General features: G+C 24.5%; 1 protein-coding gene across 2 annotated transcripts; it reads left to right on the top strand.

The window, feature by feature from the left end:
* The first annotated feature begins 3,840 nt into the window (after positions 1–3,840).
* Positions 3,841–21,630, top strand: LOC123263040. 2 transcript variants are annotated; one of them, XM_044725562.1, is made up of 6 exons: positions 3,841–3,999; positions 4,090–4,146; positions 7,133–7,768; positions 11,761–12,273; positions 18,818–19,435; positions 21,244–21,630. In XM_044725562.1, the coding sequence occupies exons 3-6, from the start codon at positions 7,141–7,143 to the stop codon at positions 21,336–21,338; spliced, it is 1,854 nt and encodes a 617-aa protein (XP_044581497.1). In that variant the 5' UTR covers positions 3,841–3,999; positions 4,090–4,146; positions 7,133–7,140; the 3' UTR covers positions 21,339–21,630. The 2 variants fall into 2 exon arrangements, with proteins under 2 accessions (XP_044581497.1, XP_044581498.1); XM_044725563.1 differs by lacking the exon at positions 4,090–4,146 and having other exon boundaries at positions 3,849–3,999.
* Positions 21,631–23,588: the final 1,958 nt, after the last annotated feature.

Raw genomic sequence — 23,588 nt, 5'->3', positions numbered from 1 at the left:
TAATCTACTAATTTTTATGTCAATACTTGTTTACTGCAAATAAATCTTACTACATTACATAATCACTTCAAATTCCTGTACTAGTTCACTTACTAAATTTTCTACTAATATTTTCAATTAATAAATTCTACTGAACTCATTACAGGATTTTACTAAATTTAATCTTCCTAGACAAAAATTCTAAACATCAACTTATTCGAATCCTAAGCGTCTCAATTACAACTTTTAACTACATACATTCTAGAATGACCTTTCAATTTGATTTCTTTACCATGCATTTTCATTTCTTATTCAAATTTACTTTTCTTTATATCCCGAAAGTATTAACTTAACTGACTTATTATAGCCAGCAGGCCTATATTGTAAAATTACTGATTAAATTTATCTACAGTAAATTCACAAATAAAACTATTAATCTCATTCCTTAATAAATATCCACAACAAAACTAGCTAAATGACCTTGATGCATGAATCTCAGTACAAACTTGTTAATATAAAAATGACTGCTCGAGAAATTAATTTAAATTATATCAGCCTCTTAATTAAATTAATAATCAATTTTGGCCTAAATTAATCGAAAATACCTAGAGACTCACTATTGTTTTATCCAACGACTGATACTCCTGGTCCAGTCTTGGCTGGCTCCGCCAAGCTATGTCTTGTCGTCTCAAACCAATTATGTTAGCTTCCCGGTCAGGGCTTGTCCAAATTCCAAATGCATCGTAATAAACTCCTCAGTAGTTGCTTTCATCGTCGGCGTTCAAAACTGCACCTCCCCTTGACTTATCTAACTCTCAACAAGGCCTACCATCTCACAAAAAGGCAAAAAGGCCACTGGCTTCCAGTAAGGGAAAGCCTCTATTTTGCTTTTCGTGCTCGGCTCTTTATGCAACCCTCAGCTTCAGGCTCTCGAACTTTTCCTATTGTTACGCCCCGCTTTCCGTTTTCTTCCGGGAACAGTAGTGGGGAATCTTGGATTAGCACGCCCGGTGACAAGTCGAAACTCTTGTCAAAAATCGAAAGTAAGGGAAAACCCTTACCTAGCTATTCTATATACATTAAGCCACACCGTTCATCTTACTTCAAGCATTTTTACAAATATAAATAATGCTGTGAAGCGGGAAAGAATAGGAGGTACCCAAAGGTCAATGTCTAAAAAAGTTATGGCTATTTGAAAACAAAAAAGCCATTTTTTTAAAAAATTCATAACTTTCTTTGAGTTGGATAAAAAAATTTGAAAAAATTCTCAAAAATGTCTTTCAAAGAGTAGAAAAGAATAGTAAAGTTTCAGCTAAATCTAAAGGGGTCGGATTTAAAAGTGGTCGATTTGGTATGGAATACCCCTTATATATTTTACCATTGTACATACCCAGTCAGCATCTAAGTCAGAAAGATTTCAGTATGAAGTTTTTTAAAAAACTTCTTATAGAAGTCCTAATGTGACGTCTTAAGGAGCTCTTTTTTACGAGGTCAGAACTAAGAGCTCTTAATGAACTCATAAGTTTGGAGTCAATTTTCTGACATCTAACTGAGTCCCTTTTTTGGACTTCTTTTTCAGTTGCGTATAATGAGCTTATAGACATTATAAACAAAAACACAAATTTCTTTTTAATATAAAGCTGTCAAAATCTTATTCATTTTTCATTTATTACTTTCCTGATTGAGAAATTAAATTGAAAATGATTAAAAATAATTCGAATTAAATGATTTAAAACAATTTGAATAGATTAATATATAGCGATATACACTTGGCATAGGTTAACTCATTTCTCTTAATCCAGGTTAACTAAATTTTTCAAAAATTTTAAATTATATTATGAAGTAATAGGCAATAATGTTAAAATCTGGTTCGTAATCAAACTAGTTTAGATAAAATAATAAAATTGGATTCTAATCTGAAAAAATTATGTGAACTTTCTACATTTAAGGAGTACTTTGCATGTATCAATTTTAAACATTTTATTCGAATTTAACGATATCTTATAACTATATACTTATTAATTATTGTTGAATTTTTAATATTCATTAATTTATCTAATAGATTTTATATTGTGAAAAGTAAACAAAATTTATTTAGACTATTTAAAAAAATATTACAGGTAGACTTTTGAATATTTTTTAGTATATAAATATTCGTAAAAGTTACTTTTTCTCTATCGATACACAGTATCAAATAGAATAAATAATATAGACAATGATCGCAACATTTCATCACTATATAAACTTAGCTTATAAAAATAATGAGATGTGTAACAACATATCGTTTGAACAGCGTAGGGGGTTAGGTATCGATCTAGCACGCGCGCGACTCGGGTTCGAATCTTAGTTACGGCAATTGCGATTTTCACTTTCTCTCTTTAAACCGACAATATTAGGTCTAACTAAAATAATAAACATTCGAAATCAGCATCGGTGCTTCATGAAACTCTGAATTATTTTTCATAATTTACTTTTATTATTATTATTATTATTAATATTATTTTTGTTGTGTTCTTATTATTGTTATCATTATAATAGCGTATAGAGATCAAAAATCATTCATTTGTGCGAGTTTAGAAAAAAGAGCTCTTTAAGAGCTCGTTTTGATGAGTTCTTAAAGTCTACAATAAGCGGCGCATTCGACCTCTTCAGAAGGTCTTAAAGACGTCTTTTAGACGTAGACTCTGACGTCCAAATCAGAAATCTGAGCTCATTCGGAATAACTTAATACGTCATTTTGCTATCTGGGTAGTTGCGTATGACTTTCAATTTAATCATAAAATTATTTTAAAAGTTAAACATGATATGAAAGTAAGCAGTCTTAACAATTTTCTAATTTTATTTAACAAACAAATTTGTTTTAAAAAATTATTTAAAAAAAAATTGCAATTTTAACTTTTAAAAATTCCTACATGTCAATTTATTTTCCATAATTTATTTGATAAAAAAAAAATTCTAAAAATTGATTAAATGTCTGCTAAATTAATTTTCATAAGTTAAAAATATAAACAATTTAAAATTTTCCCGGTCTAATCAGCGCATGCGCAGAACTAAATTCCAACAAAAATCGAAGTTACACAATCGATTTTCCAAGTGAAAAAAAAACCTCCTAACAATCGATCCCCGTGTTTCGATACATAAATATGATCTCAGTGTAAAAACGTAAACATCTCACAAAAAAGTGTCTCCGAAAATTGCTAATAAATAAATTTATAATTTCCCGTGATTGATTAACCATGTTTAATAAATTCACAGTACAGTGAATTTCCCCTTAAAATAAAAGAAAACTCTGAGGCAACCATTTTACAATCAACAGTTAAACAACATAATAATAAATAATAAATAGCTGCACATTAGCAGTCGCGTGGTTTCTTTGTGCGGACAAAATAGACGAAAATAATAAAATTTTCGTGACGTGAGCTGACATCCCGCGTTCTCATTGGTTGAATAAGTAACAAGCAATAACAAGAGAGATAAAGTTTATTCCGTAGTTATAGTTGTGTTTACTATGTGCAGCACATCCAAGCCATATGTATTTGGATTTTTATTTTTACGCCCACATCCGCGCGTGTAGATAAATTATATATGTGTTTTGTGTTTCTTCGGTATACAACATAACATACTAATTTATTATTATTAATATTTAATATTATGATTATTGTTATTGTTATTGTTAACAAGTAAAATACACATTGGGTTCCATTTGACCTTTGTCTAATTGTGTTGAACAAACGACAGAGGGGGTGTGTTTTCACTAATTGATTTTTTTTTCCACAACAATAACAATAACAAAAACACTGAATTTTTTTTAATCATTTTTTTTGTGATTAAAAATAGAAATAATTTCACTGTCAAATTTTATTCAAGTCATGGTCATCATTAAATATTTATAATAATAATTTCAATTATGTGATACTGTGAGTTTATTATTTATTATTATTGTGATCAGTAGTGATTCTTACTCATAAGATTTTCTAACCTAATTCCACTGGATATTTCATCACTTTATGTAAAAAAAATGTAAGTTTTAATGAATTACATTGTTTTTTTTTTTTTTTTTATTTTTTTATTTTTTCTTGGAAATTTATGTCTTGTATTTTTTTTTTTTAGGTATGGAAAATAGCAGACGGATGAAAATCATTTGATTAAACTTCATATTATATTAATGTAAATATGAATTTTAATATTACGCAATTTTTTTTATTATATTTACAAGTAAGCGGTATTTTTTTATGAAAATTATGAGCATATTTTTATACTAAAATTAACAATGACAGTTTTTATTTTTTTTTTTTATGACTAAAATCAGCAGACAAAAATTTTTATTAAAAATTAGTTATAAAAAAAAAAATTTGTACTTGTAATTTTTTTTCAAATTCTAGATGTGGAAATTTTTTATTATAATTTAATAGTTATAAAAATATAAAAAAATTCTGCATGAAATTTAAAAAACAGCAATTTTTATTTTATTAATTTTTGAAGAACAAGAAAAAATTGTCAGATGCTTTATAATTTCAGTAATTAATATTTGAAGGTTCAAGATTACAGGAATTTTTTCAAGGAAATAAGAATTTAATACAGAATAAAGAGATAATTATTGTTATTATTTAGAAGAAGAAAACCGAAAGTATTTTCATGGAAAATAGTTCCCCTCAGATAACCTTGAGATAGGCAGCTGGAACACTATGAGCATGCTTGTTAGCGATAAATAGTAGGGTGATTGTAACTTTTTATGAATGAATAAAGGAAGTACAGTAGTATTTTCGAATCCATGAGAATAGTTATGAAATTTTCTTATAAATTTTTTTTTTTTATAAATTGTTTTTTTTAATTTGTGTAAGGTACTAAAATTCTATACTTTAAGAAGCAAGTTTTAGCTTAGAATTAATTTTATTTTGTATTATTGATTAGCTTTCTAATTCTTAGATGAGAATTGAGATTGGATTTGATAGTGACAAGAATTTGTTAGTGACTTCCTTTTTATCAGCAAATTGAGTTAATTGCATTGTTAAAAACCTTACTGGATTTTGTATCATCTGATGATCATAAAATTATATGAAGTCAAGGATTAAAAGTTAAAACAATTGTAATTTTACCTTAATTTAAACTGGATTGTTCCAGATTTTTTCAAAATTATCAAAATATTTTTTTCTTAATTAAAAATAAAAATACAAAAGTTAATTTAGAAATTTTTCAGAATTTGTCTATCTTTTCTTCGCAATAGAAAAATTTTTTTTCATTAAAGCGTCTCTAGAACTAACAAAGAAAAGAAAATACAAATTACGTTATATTTATTCTTATAATTATGAGATTAAAAAAAAATCCTTCAGAAAAGAACTTTGTTTTGCTCCGAATTTAATAATTTCAACTCTTACAATTTTTATATAATGACATACATTTTTGTATTAGAAATTTATATAATTATATAAAATCATATGGAATTAAAGTTCATATAATTTTTTATAATTATGTGTGATTAAAGCCAATAAAATTTTATGCAATTATGTGAAATGGTATGTTGTAATAAAAATCCATATAATTTTATTCAACTATCTGAATTTATATATAACAAAAATTCATATGATAATGTAAAATTATATGTGACTAACTTATATAATTAATGCCAAAATTTTTGCTGCAATTTTAAAATAAATTATTTAAATTGGTCCTATAAGAAAATTTTTCAAAATTTAATTTTGTAAAATAAATGTTTCTTATGATAAAAAAAAAAAAAAAAAAAAAAAAAAAACAACAATATTTTCGCTGTGATTTCAGAATTAAGATTCAAATTTCTTGATAATTATGAATCTTACTTTTAAAATTACGGTAAAATTATTGACCCTACGGATAGAATATAAGAGACATTTTTTTTATAAAATTAAATTTTGAATTTTTGTTTGAAAAAATTTTTTTAAGTATCCAGTCACAGGACCGAGAACTGCGCTGTCTATCTTACAGTAACAAAGGATAAATACTTCTGCCAAGATATCAAAAATTTTAATCATTAATTATAAATTGTTATTTTGAGTCTGCGGCAAAAATCTTGGAGCTAATAATTATATAAAATTACTACTTGTGACAAAAATCCACATAATTTTACAAAATGATGTGGAACAAAAATTTACATCAATTTTTGCAACTACATAAAATTATATGCGACGAGAATTTGTATAATTTTAGACAGTATCTATGATACTAATATTCATATAATTTTAGACAATTATATAAAATTGCTTGTCACAAAAATCCATATAATTTTATAAAATGACATGGGATCAAAATTTATATAATTTTTTATAACTAGGGTAAAATACCCAGTAGTTGAACAGGTTTCAAAGTAAAATGTATTTAACCGTACTTTGAATACATAAAGAAGTAATTATTAGTTCAAATTAGTGATTTTCATGAAAATATGAACAATTTTGAATTGATTGAAGCGTAAAATAACAAAGTTAATTGAATATTTATATTTTGACAACGTTTTTAAGATAAACTATAAAAGGAGTAGTAGTTGAACAATCTAAAGAATTATAACATATTAAAAATAATACTATGAATATTTAATATGTTCATTTAAAAAAAAGAAATATTTGTATTTAATTTTTTAATTACATTTTTTTTTAATGACAAAGAAAATTTTCAATTATAAATAAAAAAAACTCAATTCAAAACGTTCAATAATTTTTAGCTATAAAACTTATCTAATTTGCAGTAATTAATACAAATCACAATGCTGATTACTAGTTTATAAACCTATTAAAGATTAAAGAGTGCTGTTAAAATTATACGGCCCCAGCTCGTTCAAGTTCTGGATACCGCTTAGAAAATTTGGAGGTATAGTTAGACGCTAAAATTTTTTAATATAAAAATTATAGTTTATATCTGCAAAAAATATGTTATTATTTAAAAAAGACTATTTCATTAGATGGTACAATTTTTTTTAATTAAAATGAAGATATACCGTTTTTTTTTACTGATTATTCGGTTTACGGTTTAGTATCCTTTTCATGAAAATAATAGCATTTATCGGCTATTATCGACATGTCAACTTTTAAGTTAACAAAAATATAGTACTTGTCGCATTTTTATAAGTGTTCAAGTACATTTATAAATTTCCAAAATTTCAATCTGTAACCTGAAAAATTTTTTTCAGATACAAAAATGGGTGATAGTTTTCAAGAATTCGTACTAAATGATCTCAACTCAAGTCAAATGAACAACCTAATAAAGCAAGAGCCCAGTGGCCTAGAAGTAACATCAGCATCGGCGTCAGTACCAATCCCAGGAAGCCATCGCGGAGTTCGTGGTATCTATGAGCAATTTTCGCCATCACCTCTGACTCTGCCCTCAATGTGGGGTTGCCGTGTCGAGCCTGAGGACTACTCCATAGACCCAGAGCAACTCGGAATAACATTCAAAATGGAAGACGACGACATATTCCAAGTAGACAAAGCCGACCTAATTCAAGGTCCTACACTGGCGGAGTTGAACGCCAACGATGACATTCTGCTCGGTGATTTGAATTTCGACGATTTACTCCTGCCTGAAGAACGCATGCAGCCGGTATCACCACAAACTGTCGTTCCACAGATACCTGTTCCACTTGCACCTGCACCACCTGTTCTTGGTTCCAATGTTGGCTTACTGACAACTGGTATCAGCGGTTTCGCTGCTAGCTATCCTAGCGGTACGATTACTTTCAAACCATCGACGACCTATTCGACGAACTTTGCCGGGACTTTTGATAATGAAGTTGTTTATGTTAGTCCAAGCGCCAGTCACATTGCTGGTAAGTATTTGGCTCAAAATATTATAGCAAGCAATTGATATTAATAAAAAATTTATTCAGCTCAACACATACACTCTTGAGTAACACAAAAAATATCTAACTTTTTTTTTTTAATCTATATTATTAAGAGAATAAGAAAAATTTTGTCTCTAGGATAGATATATGATAAAATCCGGTTTTTAAAATAAAATAAAAATGACCTTGTATCTTGAGAACTATTGACTTTTTTAAAGATATAAGCTCACCTCGAAATTACACTCATCGAGAGCTTTTATTTGAGTACCCACATCAATTTTTTATATATTTATAAATATTATATATATATTAGGGTGATTCAAAAAAAAGAATATTTTTTTTTTTCGTTTGGTACTCTAAAAATAGGTTCCTAGACACCTCTAAGAAAGCCTCTCCAAGCATGAGTTCTTAATTGCAACGGAAGGTCCTCCTTCTTACAGTTTTCTATTTTTTCTTATTATCAGATAGAAAAATTTATATCTCGCTTCCAACTACTTGAAAAAATATCTTGTTCCTTAGATTTTGTAGGAAATTGAATGTTCTACAAAAAAGGTCTCTTACGATTTTTTCGTAAACCCAACCGTTTAAAAGATATTAACGGTTAAAGTTTGATTATTTTTGGGAAAATTTTTTATTTCTTATGAATTTTATAACTCAATGAAAAAAAATCATTATGAATGATGAAACTCATAGTTTTGTAGGAAATTTACTGCTCTATAAAAATGGTCTCTTATGATTTTTCGATCAAGTTGAGCGTTTACGAGATATTCATCGTCAAACATCAATGCATATCAATTTTTCTAGTTTTTGATCAATAATTCGAAAAATTTCAATTTATTCTCTGAGTTTCAAGGAAATTTAGACAAATTTGAGTTTCTATAAATAGAAATATGTTATGAACTATTTTTTTAATTAGTTTTTTTAGTCTTGGGCATGTTTGATTACATTAAAACAAAAAATTAGTGCATTTTTTTAAATATATAATTCAATTTAGTGTGTTTCACATGTGTTTCACTTTTTTATCGAAGAATTTATTTATTTAATTATCAACTGCCATATAATTTTCAATATTTTCAACATAACGGTACACTTTTACTGTAAATAATTTCCTCTATTGCAGTTTGGGTATTTTTTTCGATGTTCTTTGATAACTTGCAATAAGTAATGAATTGATCTTCATTTTTTGTCAAGCATTGATTATACTCACTAACTAATGCAACAGCTCGTTCTGCTGAATCATTAACAACTTTCAATTGGTTAAAGTATTCTTTATTTTCAATGTAACTGTCATTAGTAGGCCACGATTCAATATCTTTATCAAGGAAGTCATATGGTAAATCAAAGATTTTAAAGAGATTTAAAGACTTTTTAGAAACAAAGTCACTCAGACTTTTTTGCGTTAATGAATTCAAATCGTTTTTATCAATTATAAATTTTTAGCTTTAAAATCTGTACCGTTACGAGTATTAGCAGCTCCAACAATATTTTTTTTTACTTCCAATGAAACGGTATCGTCAAATAATGATAAAATGGCAAGTTCATCACTTAAATACCATAAATGCAAAATCATTTTTTCACAAGTTGCTGAAGAAATCAATGAATTGATATTTTTGTACTCGAATAAATTTTTCAAAAAATTCAAAACAAAAATCCCCTCGAACGAAAATTTTATGTATATTTTGTGAAAACAATTTAAAAATACGCACTGAACAAATTTCATAATAATAAATGACAACGCGATTAAGATTTTAAATTATTAAAGATAAAATTAAAAAAATATTATTAGAATAAAAACTTTCAAATGAATTTTTGAACAGAAAACATCTATAGGAGTTGCTTTTATAATAAAACTCAAATTTGTCTAAATTTCCTTGAAACTCAGAGAATAAATTGAAATTTTTCGAATTATTGATCAAAAACTAGAAAAATTGATATGCATTGATGTTTGACGATGAATATCTCGTAAACGCTCAACTTGATCGAAAAATCATAAGAGACCATTTTTATAGAGCAGTAAATTTCCTACAAAACTATGAGTTTCATCATTCATAATGATTATTTTTCCTTAAATTATAAGATTCATAAAAAATAAAAAATATTCACAATGATAATCAAACTTAAACCTTTAATATCTCTTAAACGGTTGGGTTTACGAAAAATCGTAAGAGACCTTTTTGTAGAGCATTCAATTTCCTACAAAATCTAAGGAACAAAATATTTTTTCAAGTAGTTGGAAGCGAGATATAAATTTTTCTATCTGATAATAAGAAAAATAGAAAGCTGTAAGAAGGAGGACTTTCCCGTTACAATTAAGAACTCATGCTTGGAGAGGCTTTCTTAGAGGTGTCTAGGAACCTATTTTTCAGAGTACCAAACGAAAAAAATATTCTTTTTTTTTTGAATCACCCTAATATATATGTATATATGAACAATATATGAAAAATGCATGTGGGTACTCAAATGAAAGCTCTTGATGAGTGTAACATCGGGATGAGCTTATATCTTTAAAAACGTCAATATTTAAGAAAGTACAGTGCAATTTTACAAAATTCATTATTTAATAAAGCAAAATTTTATTTTATTTATAGTTCACAAGTCACGGCCGTCACAGAGTGACTGCAAGGTTGCTAGTATTTTTTATATGAATAAACAACGGGTGAACGGAGTTCCTCCAAAACGTTGATATAAAGCTGACGTACATGATAACTTGATAACGGCTCATCTAAAAAACAGAAACCAAAATTATTTACTTTTAATCTATAAGTAGCTATTGCATCAGCTACGGAGACAAATATTTATTGATAAATAACAAAATGGAGATTAAAAAAAAAAAAAACTGAAAAATGAGGCTTTTTTTCACAGTTTTTAGTCCTAAAAAAATAGTATAAATCAAAATTTTGTAGAATATGTCGTTTAAATTTCATTAAAATCAGATCGGTCGTTCCGGAGATATTTAAGTCAACCAGAAAAAAACATAGTCTTGAGATAAACGTGTTTAAAGTTTTTTTTAATTAGAGTAGTCGTTTTTTTTATTAAAAAAAAAAACTTATTGTCAGAAACTTTAAAAAAATTAACAGCTTATTAATGAATTTGTTGTAAGTTTAAAAGAAAATAAAAAAAAATTTTTGACCGTCTAATTATTTATAAATAACGGATTAAAGTTCAACACGTGTTAATAACTTCGGTATTATTGTTAGTTGTTCTGTTTTCTTAAACAATATTATCTTCAGTACTTATATTAAGATCAATAGCCGAAGCTATACTAATATTAGGTGCATTGAACAACTTACAACACTAATTTTTGACCGGAGTATTATTTCAATTATTAACATGTTTTTTCTGACAAAAATTATTGATTATTAATATTCAATAATCAATTTTTTTGACAAATATTTATTTATAGATTATTAAGTATTTAATTTTATATAAATTAATCATAAATGTTCGTACAAAACATGGCGAAGTTAAGTTCTAATGACTAATTTTCACAACTTTCTGACATTTGTACACAAACTTATTTTTTTTTTATCATAATAACTGCATATATTTATGTGCATGCGTAAATATTTATTTTAAGTATAATTAAAAATTAATAATCACGTACTGAACATAAAATTAAATTACTAGATTTTTTTAGATCAAGTTGTTATGCTGCCTGGTCAATATTTGGTTCCTTAATCCTACTTTTTTTTTTTTAATTTTCAAAAAAAAGCTTCCATCAAGTAATAAATTTATTATTAAACTACTGTTTTTTCATTTCATGTTATTATTTGAATACTTGCGCTACTGGAAATACCTAGAAATAAAAAAAAAAAAACTAGAGCCACAGATGACAATTTTAAGACTTTGATTATAAAAAAATGACATATAATTTTTTATAAGACAAATAGGCACTAAATAAACTTAAAGAAAATGTATTAATTTTAGGACATAATTTAAAAGCTCACAAGTGAACTTTCAATTTGAATTTTTTTCAGAATCAATGGATTCATGCTACGACATTGGAAGTTCAACAGCAAGCTCATCTACTTCGCCACATATGGTACCTACCAATGTCAATATCACTGTCGACAATCCAACAATGAACAACAAACCTATAACAGTTGGTCCAACCTCAACTTTACACGAATTGCTGATGAGGAAAGTTGAAAGCAATACTATGACCCCGATAAAAAGAGTGGACCCAGTACCAATGGACATTGTCAACAACAGCAAAATAAAAGTATCAAGATTATCTATGTCTGCGCCAACACAGAGCCTAGGGTTGGAGCAAATATGGGCCAGACGTGAACCAAGGCGTCATTTGTTGAGCACATCGAGTATTGGAGTCGCTGAAGCTGAGTCAATGAGCAGCTTGAGCACTGGTGGTGCTCTAAGTCCAGATCCTCAAATTGATCCGCTTGGACAATTGGATCCACTTAGTCATGATGAAGGCTATGAGGACAGTGATGATGATAGTGATCATTATGATGACTACAGCAGTGATAATGGTATGCTTTTTTTTTATTATTTTCAGTTTTTTATGAATTCTGAATCTTATTTATTGATTCTAATTTGGTTGGCTTAATGCAATCATGTATGAAAAGGCATTTAGGGTCAAATATGATTATATTAAGCTAGATATGTATTTCTTAGATAAATGTCGGACTCCCACGTAATTATAAACAATCATTTATTTCATTATATTCAATTATATTTTAATATAACTGCAAAAATTTTCAACGTTTTATTGAAATATCAAAAGAATTATTTTATTTTATTTTATTTTATTTTATTGAATAATAAACCCAACAGTTTAAACCATTAACAGGGTTACATGAATATAGACTTATAATTAATTTACAATAATGATTAAAGTATGACAAGATGACCAAATTTAAATTATATACTAATATAAAGTAAAAGTAATGGGAAAGTAAAGTAAAACAGGTGTAATTATATGATATGATAACTTGGAGAATCAATGTTTCCGGAGCAGCAAAAAATACCAAAAAGGAAAATAAAACAAGTTAAGTTGAATTAAATTAAGTTGAGTTGCGCGAAGTCATCTCCACTTACATACCCATTGGGGCAGCTCAATGGATCAAGAGAAGATTCTAAAGTATAGAAACGATTTACCGTTTCGGGCATGCGGTAAATTGGCGCAGCCTGCGCTAAATTATTTCTAGCTACTGACGTGTACATAGGCACATGACTTCTCAAGCCTAGAATCGGCTCTTTAAATTTGAACATAGCTAGAAGTTGTGGACAATGCACCAGATTATTGAAGAGCTTAGTAGCAAAGGCAAATTCAGCACAAATGCGCCTCTCAGCGAGTGTGTGGTAATCACACTCACTGCAAAGCGCAAGGTCAGCTGTACCGCGCAATGGGTATTCCCCAGACCTTTTCCAAATAAGAAATTTTAGGAATTTCCTCTGTACTCTTTCAAGTCTGGTAGATTGTCCCAACTGGATAGGTGACCAGACAAGAGAGGCATATTCTAGCTTAGGTCTAACGAAAGTATTATACAATAATTTAATAGCCTTCAGGTTCGTAAAGTTCTTTGATATGCGTATGATAAATCCAAAAGTTCTCCAGGCTTCAGAAATAATTTTGTTAATGTGTAATGCAAATGTAAGCCTATTGTCAAAAGTAACACCAAGTATTCTAGTTGATGCACACTTTTCAAGAACTGTACCAGACATTTAACATATTATTATTATATGATTATAACATATTATTGAATAATATTAAAAATAATACTATGAATATTTAATATGTTTATTTAAAAAAGAGAAATATTTGTATTTAATTTTTTAATTACATTTTTTATGAATGACAAAGCAAATTTTCAATTATAAATAAAAAAAAACTCAATTCAAAACGTTCAATAATTTTTAGCTATAAAACTTATCTAATTTGCAGTAATTAATACAAATCACAATGCTGATCACTAGTTTATAAACCTATCAGAGATTAGAGTGCTGTTAAAATTATACGACCCCAGCTTGTTCAAGTTCAGTCCACCGACAATTGGTCCCACGACATTTCACCCCCGATTGTGTCACTGACTTGTCTATACGACAAATTTAACTACAAATTAATATTTGTTATTTACCGTAAGATGGACGGTGGTGTTTACTCAAATCAGGTCTTAATAGGTGACTGAATGGTAGTTACGGACAGTGTCTCGGATAGCTTAACTGGTAGAGCCTTTGGCGCGTAACCGAACGATCCGGGTTCGAGTCCCGGTCCGGGCTGTCCGAATTATATTTTTTCAGTTACCAAAAAATTCCTACTGGGTAAAAAAAGCCCCCCCCCCTTCCCCCTTTATCCTTTATTCACCCAATTCCCAAATTTGTCGCCGACATTATGACGCTGACACAACATCGCGGGATAAGTTGTCCTGGGATCAATTGTCGGTCGACCAAATTATACGGCCCCAGCTTGTTCTAGCTAGAATTATTTTAATTAATTTATTTTTCTCTAAACTTAAATAAATTATGGCACGCCGTTTTACTATTTAATCAGGTAATATTTTTGCAGAACATAAAAAAAAGAAATTTATTTTTAATTCGAAAAAGAATTTTTTCAGTGAATTCTTTTTATGTACTGACATAATAAAAATATAATTATTTTATGTCCCGACATAAAATTAAATGCTTATGCATAGGAAGAGGTAGTAAAAAACACGAATTATAACTATGTAGCGACATAATTATAATGATTAGAAATTATTCTTAAGAAAAAATAAAAACATTTTTATTATCTTGTGACATAATTATAATGAATACAATTCAATTATGATTAACGATAAAATATATTTTTTTCATTATAAATAGCATAATAAAAAATATTAAAATGATATATCTGCATAAAAAAAAATGGATTAATTTTATTTAAAACAGTTTAAAAATTTTTGCAAAATTTTTATTATGGTTGATCATAATAAAAATTCACAGAATTTAGTAAAAAGTGAAATCATAATGAATACTTCAAAAAAATTTATGACACTACATAACTAAAATTCAAACAATTTTTATTATGTCCCACCATAATTAATTATACCGATAACGAATTTTAATTATCTAGTAACATAAATTTAATTTAAAGTTTTTATCCTAAAAATAAATAAAATAATAATAATGCATAATAATGATTTTGTAACATAATGATATTAAGCAATTAATATTATCTCAATACATAATGTTAATTCAAACATTTCCATTATGTACATAATTTTAATTCAAACATTTTTATTATGTACATAATTTTAATTTAAACATTTCCATTATGTACATAATTTTAATTCTGAATTACTATTATGTACATAATTTTACTATAACATTTTATTATGTACATAATATTAATTCTGAATTACTATTATGTACATAATTTTAATTCTGAATTATTATTATGTACATAATTTTAATTATAACATTTTATTATGTACATAATTTTAATTCTGAATTGATATTATGTACATAATTTTTAATTATAACATTTTTATTATGTACATAATTTTAATTCAGAATTTTTATTATGTACATAATTTTAATTCAGAATTATTATTATGTACATAATTTTAATTCAGAATTATTATTATGTACATAATTTTAATTCAGAATTATTATTATTTACATAATTTTAATTCTGAATTTCTGTCTATGTAATAATTTTAATTATAACATTTTTATTATGTACATAATTTTATTTCTGAATTATTATTATGTACATAATTTGAAATTATGAAATTTTATTATGTAATATAATTTTAATTCAGAATTTTATTATGTACATAATTTTAATTCAGAATTATTATTATGTACATAATTTTAATTCTGAATTATTATTATGTATACATAATTTTAATTCAGAATTATTATTATGCACATAATTTTAATTGTAACATTTTTTATTATGTATATAATTTTAATTCTGAATTATTATTATGTATATAATTTTAATTCCAACATTTCTATTATGTACATAATTTTAATTTAGAATTTTTATTATGTACATATTTTTAATTCTGAATTACTATTATATACATAATTTTAATTCTGAATTATTATTATGTACATAATTTTAATTCCAAATTATTATTATGTACATAATTTTAATTCAGAATTTTTATTATGTACATAATTTTAATTCTGAATTACTATTATTTACATAATTTTAATTCTGAATTTCTATTATGTACATAATTTTAATTATAACATTTTTATTATGTACATAATTTTATTTCTGAATTATTATTATGTACATAATTTTAATTATGAAATTTTTATTATGTACATAATTTTAATTCAGAATTTTTATTATGTACATAATTTTAATTCAGAATTATTATTATGTACATAATTTTAATTCTGAATTATTATTATGTACATAATTTTAATTCAGAATTATTATTATTTACATAATTTTAATTCTGAATTTCTATTATGTACATAATTTTAATTATAACATTTTTATTATGTACATAATTTTAATTCTGAATTATTATTATGTACATAATTTTAATTCTGAATTATTATTATGTACATAATTTTAATTTTGAATTTCTATTATGTACATAATTTTAATTTTGAATTACCACCATGTACATAAATTTAATTATAACATTTTTATTATGTACATAATTTTAATTCAGAATTTTTATTATGTACATAATTTTAATTCTGAATTACTATTATGTACATAATTTTAATTTTGAATTACCACCATGTACATAAATTTAATTATAACATTTTTATTATGTACATAATTTTAATTCAGAATTTTTATTATGTACATAATTTTAATTCAGAATTATTATTATGTACATAATTTTAATTCTGAATTTCTATTATGTACATAATTTTAATTATAACATTTTTATTATGTACATAATTTTAATTCTGAATTATTATTATGTACATAATTTTAATTCTGAATTATTATTATGTACATAATTTTAATTATAACATTTTTATTATGTACATAATTTTAATTCCGAATTTCTATTATGTGGATAATTTTAATTCTTATTTGTATTAAATTTTCGATTAAAAGAAATTAAAATGTTATAAATAATTACTGCAAAAATATAAATCTACAGGAGCCAATTTAATTTATATCACTACATAAAAAAAATTGTTAGTTAAAATTATGTCCTCACATAATTATTAAACTCTTATTTTTAATTATCATGACACATAATAAAAATATTCTTTTTGTCATCAGCTCAACTCAGAATTTTAATTCGTTGATATATTATTATGTCCCTACATAATAATTATTCCTTAAAAAATTTAAGTATGAACATAAAATTAATCTATTATATTTTGATTATGTTTTAACATAAAATATGCATTTTTCTTTTTAGTTATTAATTTTAAGATCATTTTTTTCCTTCTATTAAATAGTAAAACGGCGTGCCATAATAAATTGTCTATAACTATATTATATTATAGCAATATTTATATAGCCCACACGAATTTTTTATAAATTTTATATATTCCACAAATATGAGAAATATCCCATAGGTATATAAAATATATGAAAAAAATCGTGTGCATACTTAAATGAAAGGTCTCGACGAGCGTAATATTAGGATGAGCTCATATCTTGAAAAATGTCAATAACTAAGAAATTACGTTTAATTTTGTCTACTAATGATATTTTTAACAATTTAAGCTCATGCTGGAGTTACAATTATCGAGACCTTTCATTTGAATACCCACACGAATTTTTCCATATATTTTATACATATTATAATATATCTCATATTTGTAAAATATATAAAATATATGAAAAAATTCGTGTGCATACTCAAATAAAAGGCCTCGATTAGCTTAACTTTAGGATGAGCTTACACTTAAAAAAATGTCAATAATTAAGAAATGACGGTGTATTTTGTCCACTGATGATATTTTCAATTATGTAAGCTCATATTTCACAAATATGAAAAATATCATATGTATAAAATATTTTATTAAAAAAGGCAGGGGGTATGAATACACCAAGAAATATTTATTACAAATAATAAGCTGACTTTACCATCAAATAATTATGAAGACATCATTTAGTCAAATGAATTAAAACGAATTAATTTTTACACAAAAATTAGTTAGTTATTTGAACTATTCGAATATTCGATTCGAACACTATTCGCACATCCCTAAATTATATATAATTAATAAATGGTTCAAATTTTTGATATTATAACAAAAATATGGGTCCTCTAAAAAAATTTTTCAAAATTTAATTTAATTAAAAAAAATGTCTGTTATGTTCTATCTGAACACAGAAAAAAAGGTTCACTTGAACCAAGAAAATATTTTTCTTCCTAATTATTTTCTTGAGCGAAAAAAAATATTTTTTTTCGACACAAGAAATTTCACTTATTCCAACAAAATTAATTCTCTTGCTTTAAGAAATACGTATCTTGATCCAAGAAAATTTATTTAAGTCAATAAAATCTTGTTGTTTTGAGAAAATTCAGCCTCTTGCTCCTCCAAAAAATTAAATATCTCGATAGTAAATTTTCATTAATATTTTTATTGACTAAAACGTCAAATGGGAAGATCAAATAATATTTCGTCATTTTTTTTTTCATTCAATATGTATAATTGCACGCTAAAATAATATAAAATGGGTATCAAATATTCAAGAGAATTTTTTTTTCCAGCCAAGAAATTTTTCTTTCTGTGTAGTATCAATAATTTTTCCGTAATTTTTCATAATTATCAAAAAATTTGAACCCTTCATAATGAATCTTAATTTTGGAATCACAGCGAAAATATTGGTTTTTTTTTTTAAATCATAAGAAACATTTATTTTATAAAATTAAATTATGATCAACTTTTATTTGAAAAATTTTCTTATAGGACCAAAATTTTAGCCGTAATATTAAAAATTTAAATCGTTCATTTTAAAATTGCGGTAAAAATTTTGGCCTTAATAATTATATATTTTTTTTGAAAAAAAAAAAAAAATCAAATACATTTAATTTTTAATACTTAGTAACTATAATTTTTTATCCATATATTTAATTATAATTTAAGACTCAGGAAGTGACGGCGAGGATCATAGCAGTATTAGAGATTCCCGGGACCCAACAGCATCATCCTCAGGACCATCAAAAATGTCAAAAAAGGAAAAATATTTCTGGCAGTATAACGTACAAGCAAAAGGACCTAAAGGACAGCGTTTGATAGCACACAAACGTCTAGAAGATCCACATGTGCTCAATCAAGCAACAGACCCCGTTTTCAGCCCCAGCTGTTCACTGCGTGGCATTAAACACTCCGGTAAAGCGCGCAAGGGTGATGGCAATGATTTAACACCAAATCCACGTAAATTGTACATTATTGGTAAAGAATTGGACAAACTGTCCCGTATTATTAACGACATGACCCCAGTATCAGAACTGCCATTTCCTGCTCGGCCTAAAACACGCAAAGAAAAAAATAAACTTGCCTCACGCGCTTGTCGTTTGAAAAAGAAAGCTCAGCATGAAGCTAATAAAATAAAGTTACACGGACTTGAAATTGAGCACAAACGTCTGATCAATGGTATTGCACAGATAAAGACGATATTGGCGGTTAAATTAACCGAGCAGAGTTCGGAGAAACAGGAAGAATTAACACGACAAATGGATAAAATTTGCAAATCTTCTACGAGTAAGTTTTTTAATTGTTTATTATTTTATTTATTCGCTCTAAGTTCAATTTTTTTAGCTTTTTTAAAAAAGATCTTGTTTTATGGATAATTATATTTTAATTATTAGAAATAAAGTTCTTGAAATTAAACATAGAATTTTTTTTTCTTTAAAAAACAACAAAAAATTGGGAAAAGTTTCAAAATATTTAATTAAACTCGGCAAATATTTTATATATAGTTTTTTATAATTATATAAAATTATATGAAAACAATCTTTATAATTTTGTACAATGATAGAAAATTATATGATAATTTATATAATTTTATATATTTATATAAAAAATAATACAATAATATAATAGACAATCATATAGGTTATACGGTTTAATCTTATATAATTTTTTATTGCGATATAAAAATATATGACAAAAATTCATATAATTTCATAAAATGGTTTAAAATTATGTCAACAATATAACTTTATAAACTTACATAAAAATATAATGTAATGAATAAACAATCATAAAATTATACGGATTGTTCTTATATAATTTTATATGTGTATATGACAAAAGTTCATATAATTTTATAGAGAGGCATAAAATTCTATAAAAACAATCAATGTAATTTTATACACTCACATACAATATCATATGATTAAAAAAAACTCAATCATATAAAATTGTACGGTTTTTTTTTTAATATAATTTTATATAACTGTATAAGAAAAGATGGCAAAAGTTCATATAATTTTATACTCTCATATAAAAAATAATAAAACATAATAATACAAAAAACAATCACTTAAAATTATACGGATTGTTTTTGTATAATTGTATGAAAATATATTGCAAAAATTCATTTAATTTTATATAAATTATAAAATTATATTACAACAATTAATATAATTTTATACACTTACATAAAATATAATATAACAATTATAATAAAGAAAATATAAATTGTTCTTGTATAGTTTTATATAATTGTATAAAAATATATTGATAAAATCCATATAATTTCATAGAAAAACCTAAAATTTTGTCAACAATATAATTTTATAAACTTGTATGAAAATATAATATAACGATCAATCATAAAATTACGCGGATTGTTTTTTTATAATTTTATATTATTGTATAAATGTATGTGGCAAAAGTTCATATAATTTTATAAACTTATATTTAATATAATATAAAAATAAAAAAGACAATCATACAAAATTATATAATTTTATATGATTGTATAAAAATATATTGAAAAAAATCCATATAATTTCATCAAAAAACCTAAAATTTTGTCAACAATATAATTTTATAAACTTGTATGAAAATATAATATAACGATCAATCATAAAATTACGCGGATTGTTTTTTTATAATTTTATATTATTGTATAAATGTATGTGGCAAAAGTTCATATAATTTTATAAACTTATATTTAATATAATATAAAAATAAAAAAGACAATCATACAAAATTATATAATTTTATATGATTGTATAAATGTATGTGGAAAAATTTCATATAATTTTATAGAGAAGCACAAAATTTTATAAAAAACAATTCATATAATTTTATATACACATAAGATATAATATGATAATAAAAAGACAATATAAAATTATCTGAATTGTTTTTGTATAATTTTATATAATTGTATAAAAATATATAGCAAAAATTCTTATACTTGTATAAAAGTATATGAAATTATATTAAAAATCATAAAATTTTATACATTTATATAAAATTATATGATTTTATATATTATTTACAAAATTTTTTTAAATGATTAAAATAATCTAACTGAAAACTTTAAATTTTTTCAGAAATACGTATTGCAAATCATTCGACTGAATTTGTTAACAAAATTCTGGACAAAATAAAATCTGGAGTTCCCGACGGCGGTATTGACGACTTTTAAAAAAAAAATTGATACCTGAATCATCACTAAAATCATCATCACCAATCGAAAAAAAAAAAAAAAAAATATACTACGACATAAAATGCCTATTCTAATTTAATATGATTTTTTATCTACTGAGAAAGAGTTATATTTTTATCGTATTGATAAAGAAATGGAGTCTATTCTTAAAAACTGAAAAGTTATATTAATTGAAAAGTAATAGTTTTTAATAATCTAATAATAAGTAACACGTATATTAATTAATAATTAAATTAGTTGGCTAACTTGGTCTACCTCAGAGGAAACGCTATACCTGCATAATTATTTTTAAACTATATTATAATAATATATATTTAACTAATATTGATATATCATAGCAATCAAATGCTTAATAAGATATTTACATAATAAACTTTTTAGAAAAGGATACATATATATTAAATTTTGTTTTTTAGAACTTTACGTTGTAAGAAAAAAGTAATTTAAGGATATTTAAAACTAAAGTATCTATTCAATTAATATTAAAGCTCTGGTAGCTTTTTAATCTAAGAGTTACTTTTGAAAGTTTTCTTTTTTTTTTTTTTATTAAAATTCGAAAAGTTTTTTGATTATTACAAAAAAATTTTATGGTGTAAGTTATTGTACTCAGGAAAAATATTATAAATATTTTTTTTTATATTTTAAAAATTTTTAAAATTTTATTTAAGTTTTCTGACACATTTTTTTTTCAATATTGAATTTTTTAAGGCTGTAGTATTTTTCCTGAAAAAAAAAAATTATACGTGAGTTATTCTCTATAAATGTTTGGTAAATTAAAAATTTTTATCGAAAGTTTGTATTGATAAGCTTAAAAAATTATGATAAAATTTTTTTTTTTTTTTCAAATTCGTTTATGCAAAATTGAAATAAGTTTTTATTTTTTTATACGGTTGATTTAAAAAAATTAAATCAAGTTTTACTAAAAAAGTTGTGAATTTAAACGAAATTTATTACTTATATTTTAAGATATCATTTTTTACACAGTAAAAAAAATTTTTATTAAATTTATTGCAGAGTTATAAACTATTAAAATTCAAGTACTTGTAGAATTTTTTTGGGTTGTAAAATTGTGTGAAAATGGATTTGTTGCAAATTTTTTTTGTTATAAAAAATTATATGTAGTTTATTGAAAGTTTTTTTTTTATTTTCACAAAAAATAGTCAATATTAAAACACCAATTTAATCTTAAAAATTTTCAACAAATCCCTTTATTTATTCCTGTTAATGAAAGCGAATCAAAAATAAAACGAGGTATTAACATGAAAAGTTCCTGAAAAATTTTATATAAATTAATATTTTTTTTTTTATCTAATCGTCGTTGTTATGAAGAAAATATTTATTTTTTTAATCGTTCTATGTGCCAGACTATTTTTTTTAAGTTGACTAATCTTTAAAATTATTAATGATAATGATTATTACTATTTATTTATTTATTTATAAAAAATAGATGCGTATTTTTATAAATAAATAATTAATTATAATCAATTATTTTATTATTAATAATCTCTAAGAAAATTTGTTTATTTTTTCATGTGCATGTTAATTAATTTTAACTAATTTCGTTGTATTTTTTATGTTTAAAATGAAAAAAAAAAAAAAAATAAAATAGTGTACCAACTACATGTCTTCTCATTTTAAAATAAAAATTATAATTTTACTTCAACACATTTTTTTATTCTTCTCAATAGTTTTTATAATTAATCTCTATCTTACATTAAATATTACAATAATTTATATTTATAAATAAACAATCTATTTATTAAAATACTTATGTCTTAATTGAATTATACAATTTTATTTTAAATATTTCTGTACATGTATTCTTATTAAATAAATTCCGTGAAGCAAACAAAAATTACAAAATGGTAGTTCAACTTATAAATAAAATGCAAAGAATTTATTAACCTAACAATTGCTTTGTCCTTTGGCTTTGTGCATAAAAAAAATAATAGAAAAAAAATTATTATTGGTGACAATTCGATTCAGTTTAGTGACTAGATTAATAATTTTTTATTTATATTTAATATTTAATTAGGCAATTAATATGTACAAAAGCTTTAATCTCTATTTTTAGCATTATTATTTTTATAATTATCAAATTAATTTTTTTCTTTGAATATTTACAAACAAAGAGTTTAAGCATAACAAAATACTTAAGCAATAATTTAAGAATTTTGTTTAGAAATTTTTTACGACAAACAATTGTCTTTCGAATTACCAATTGAATAA

Source organism: Cotesia glomerata, linkage group LG4 (genome assembly GCF_020080835.1).
Source record: "Cotesia glomerata isolate CgM1 linkage group LG4, MPM_Cglom_v2.3, whole genome shotgun sequence".
Lineage (NCBI taxonomy): Eukaryota > Metazoa > Arthropoda > Insecta > Hymenoptera > Braconidae > Cotesia > Cotesia glomerata.
This window is presented reverse-complemented; position numbering and strand designations above follow the sequence as displayed.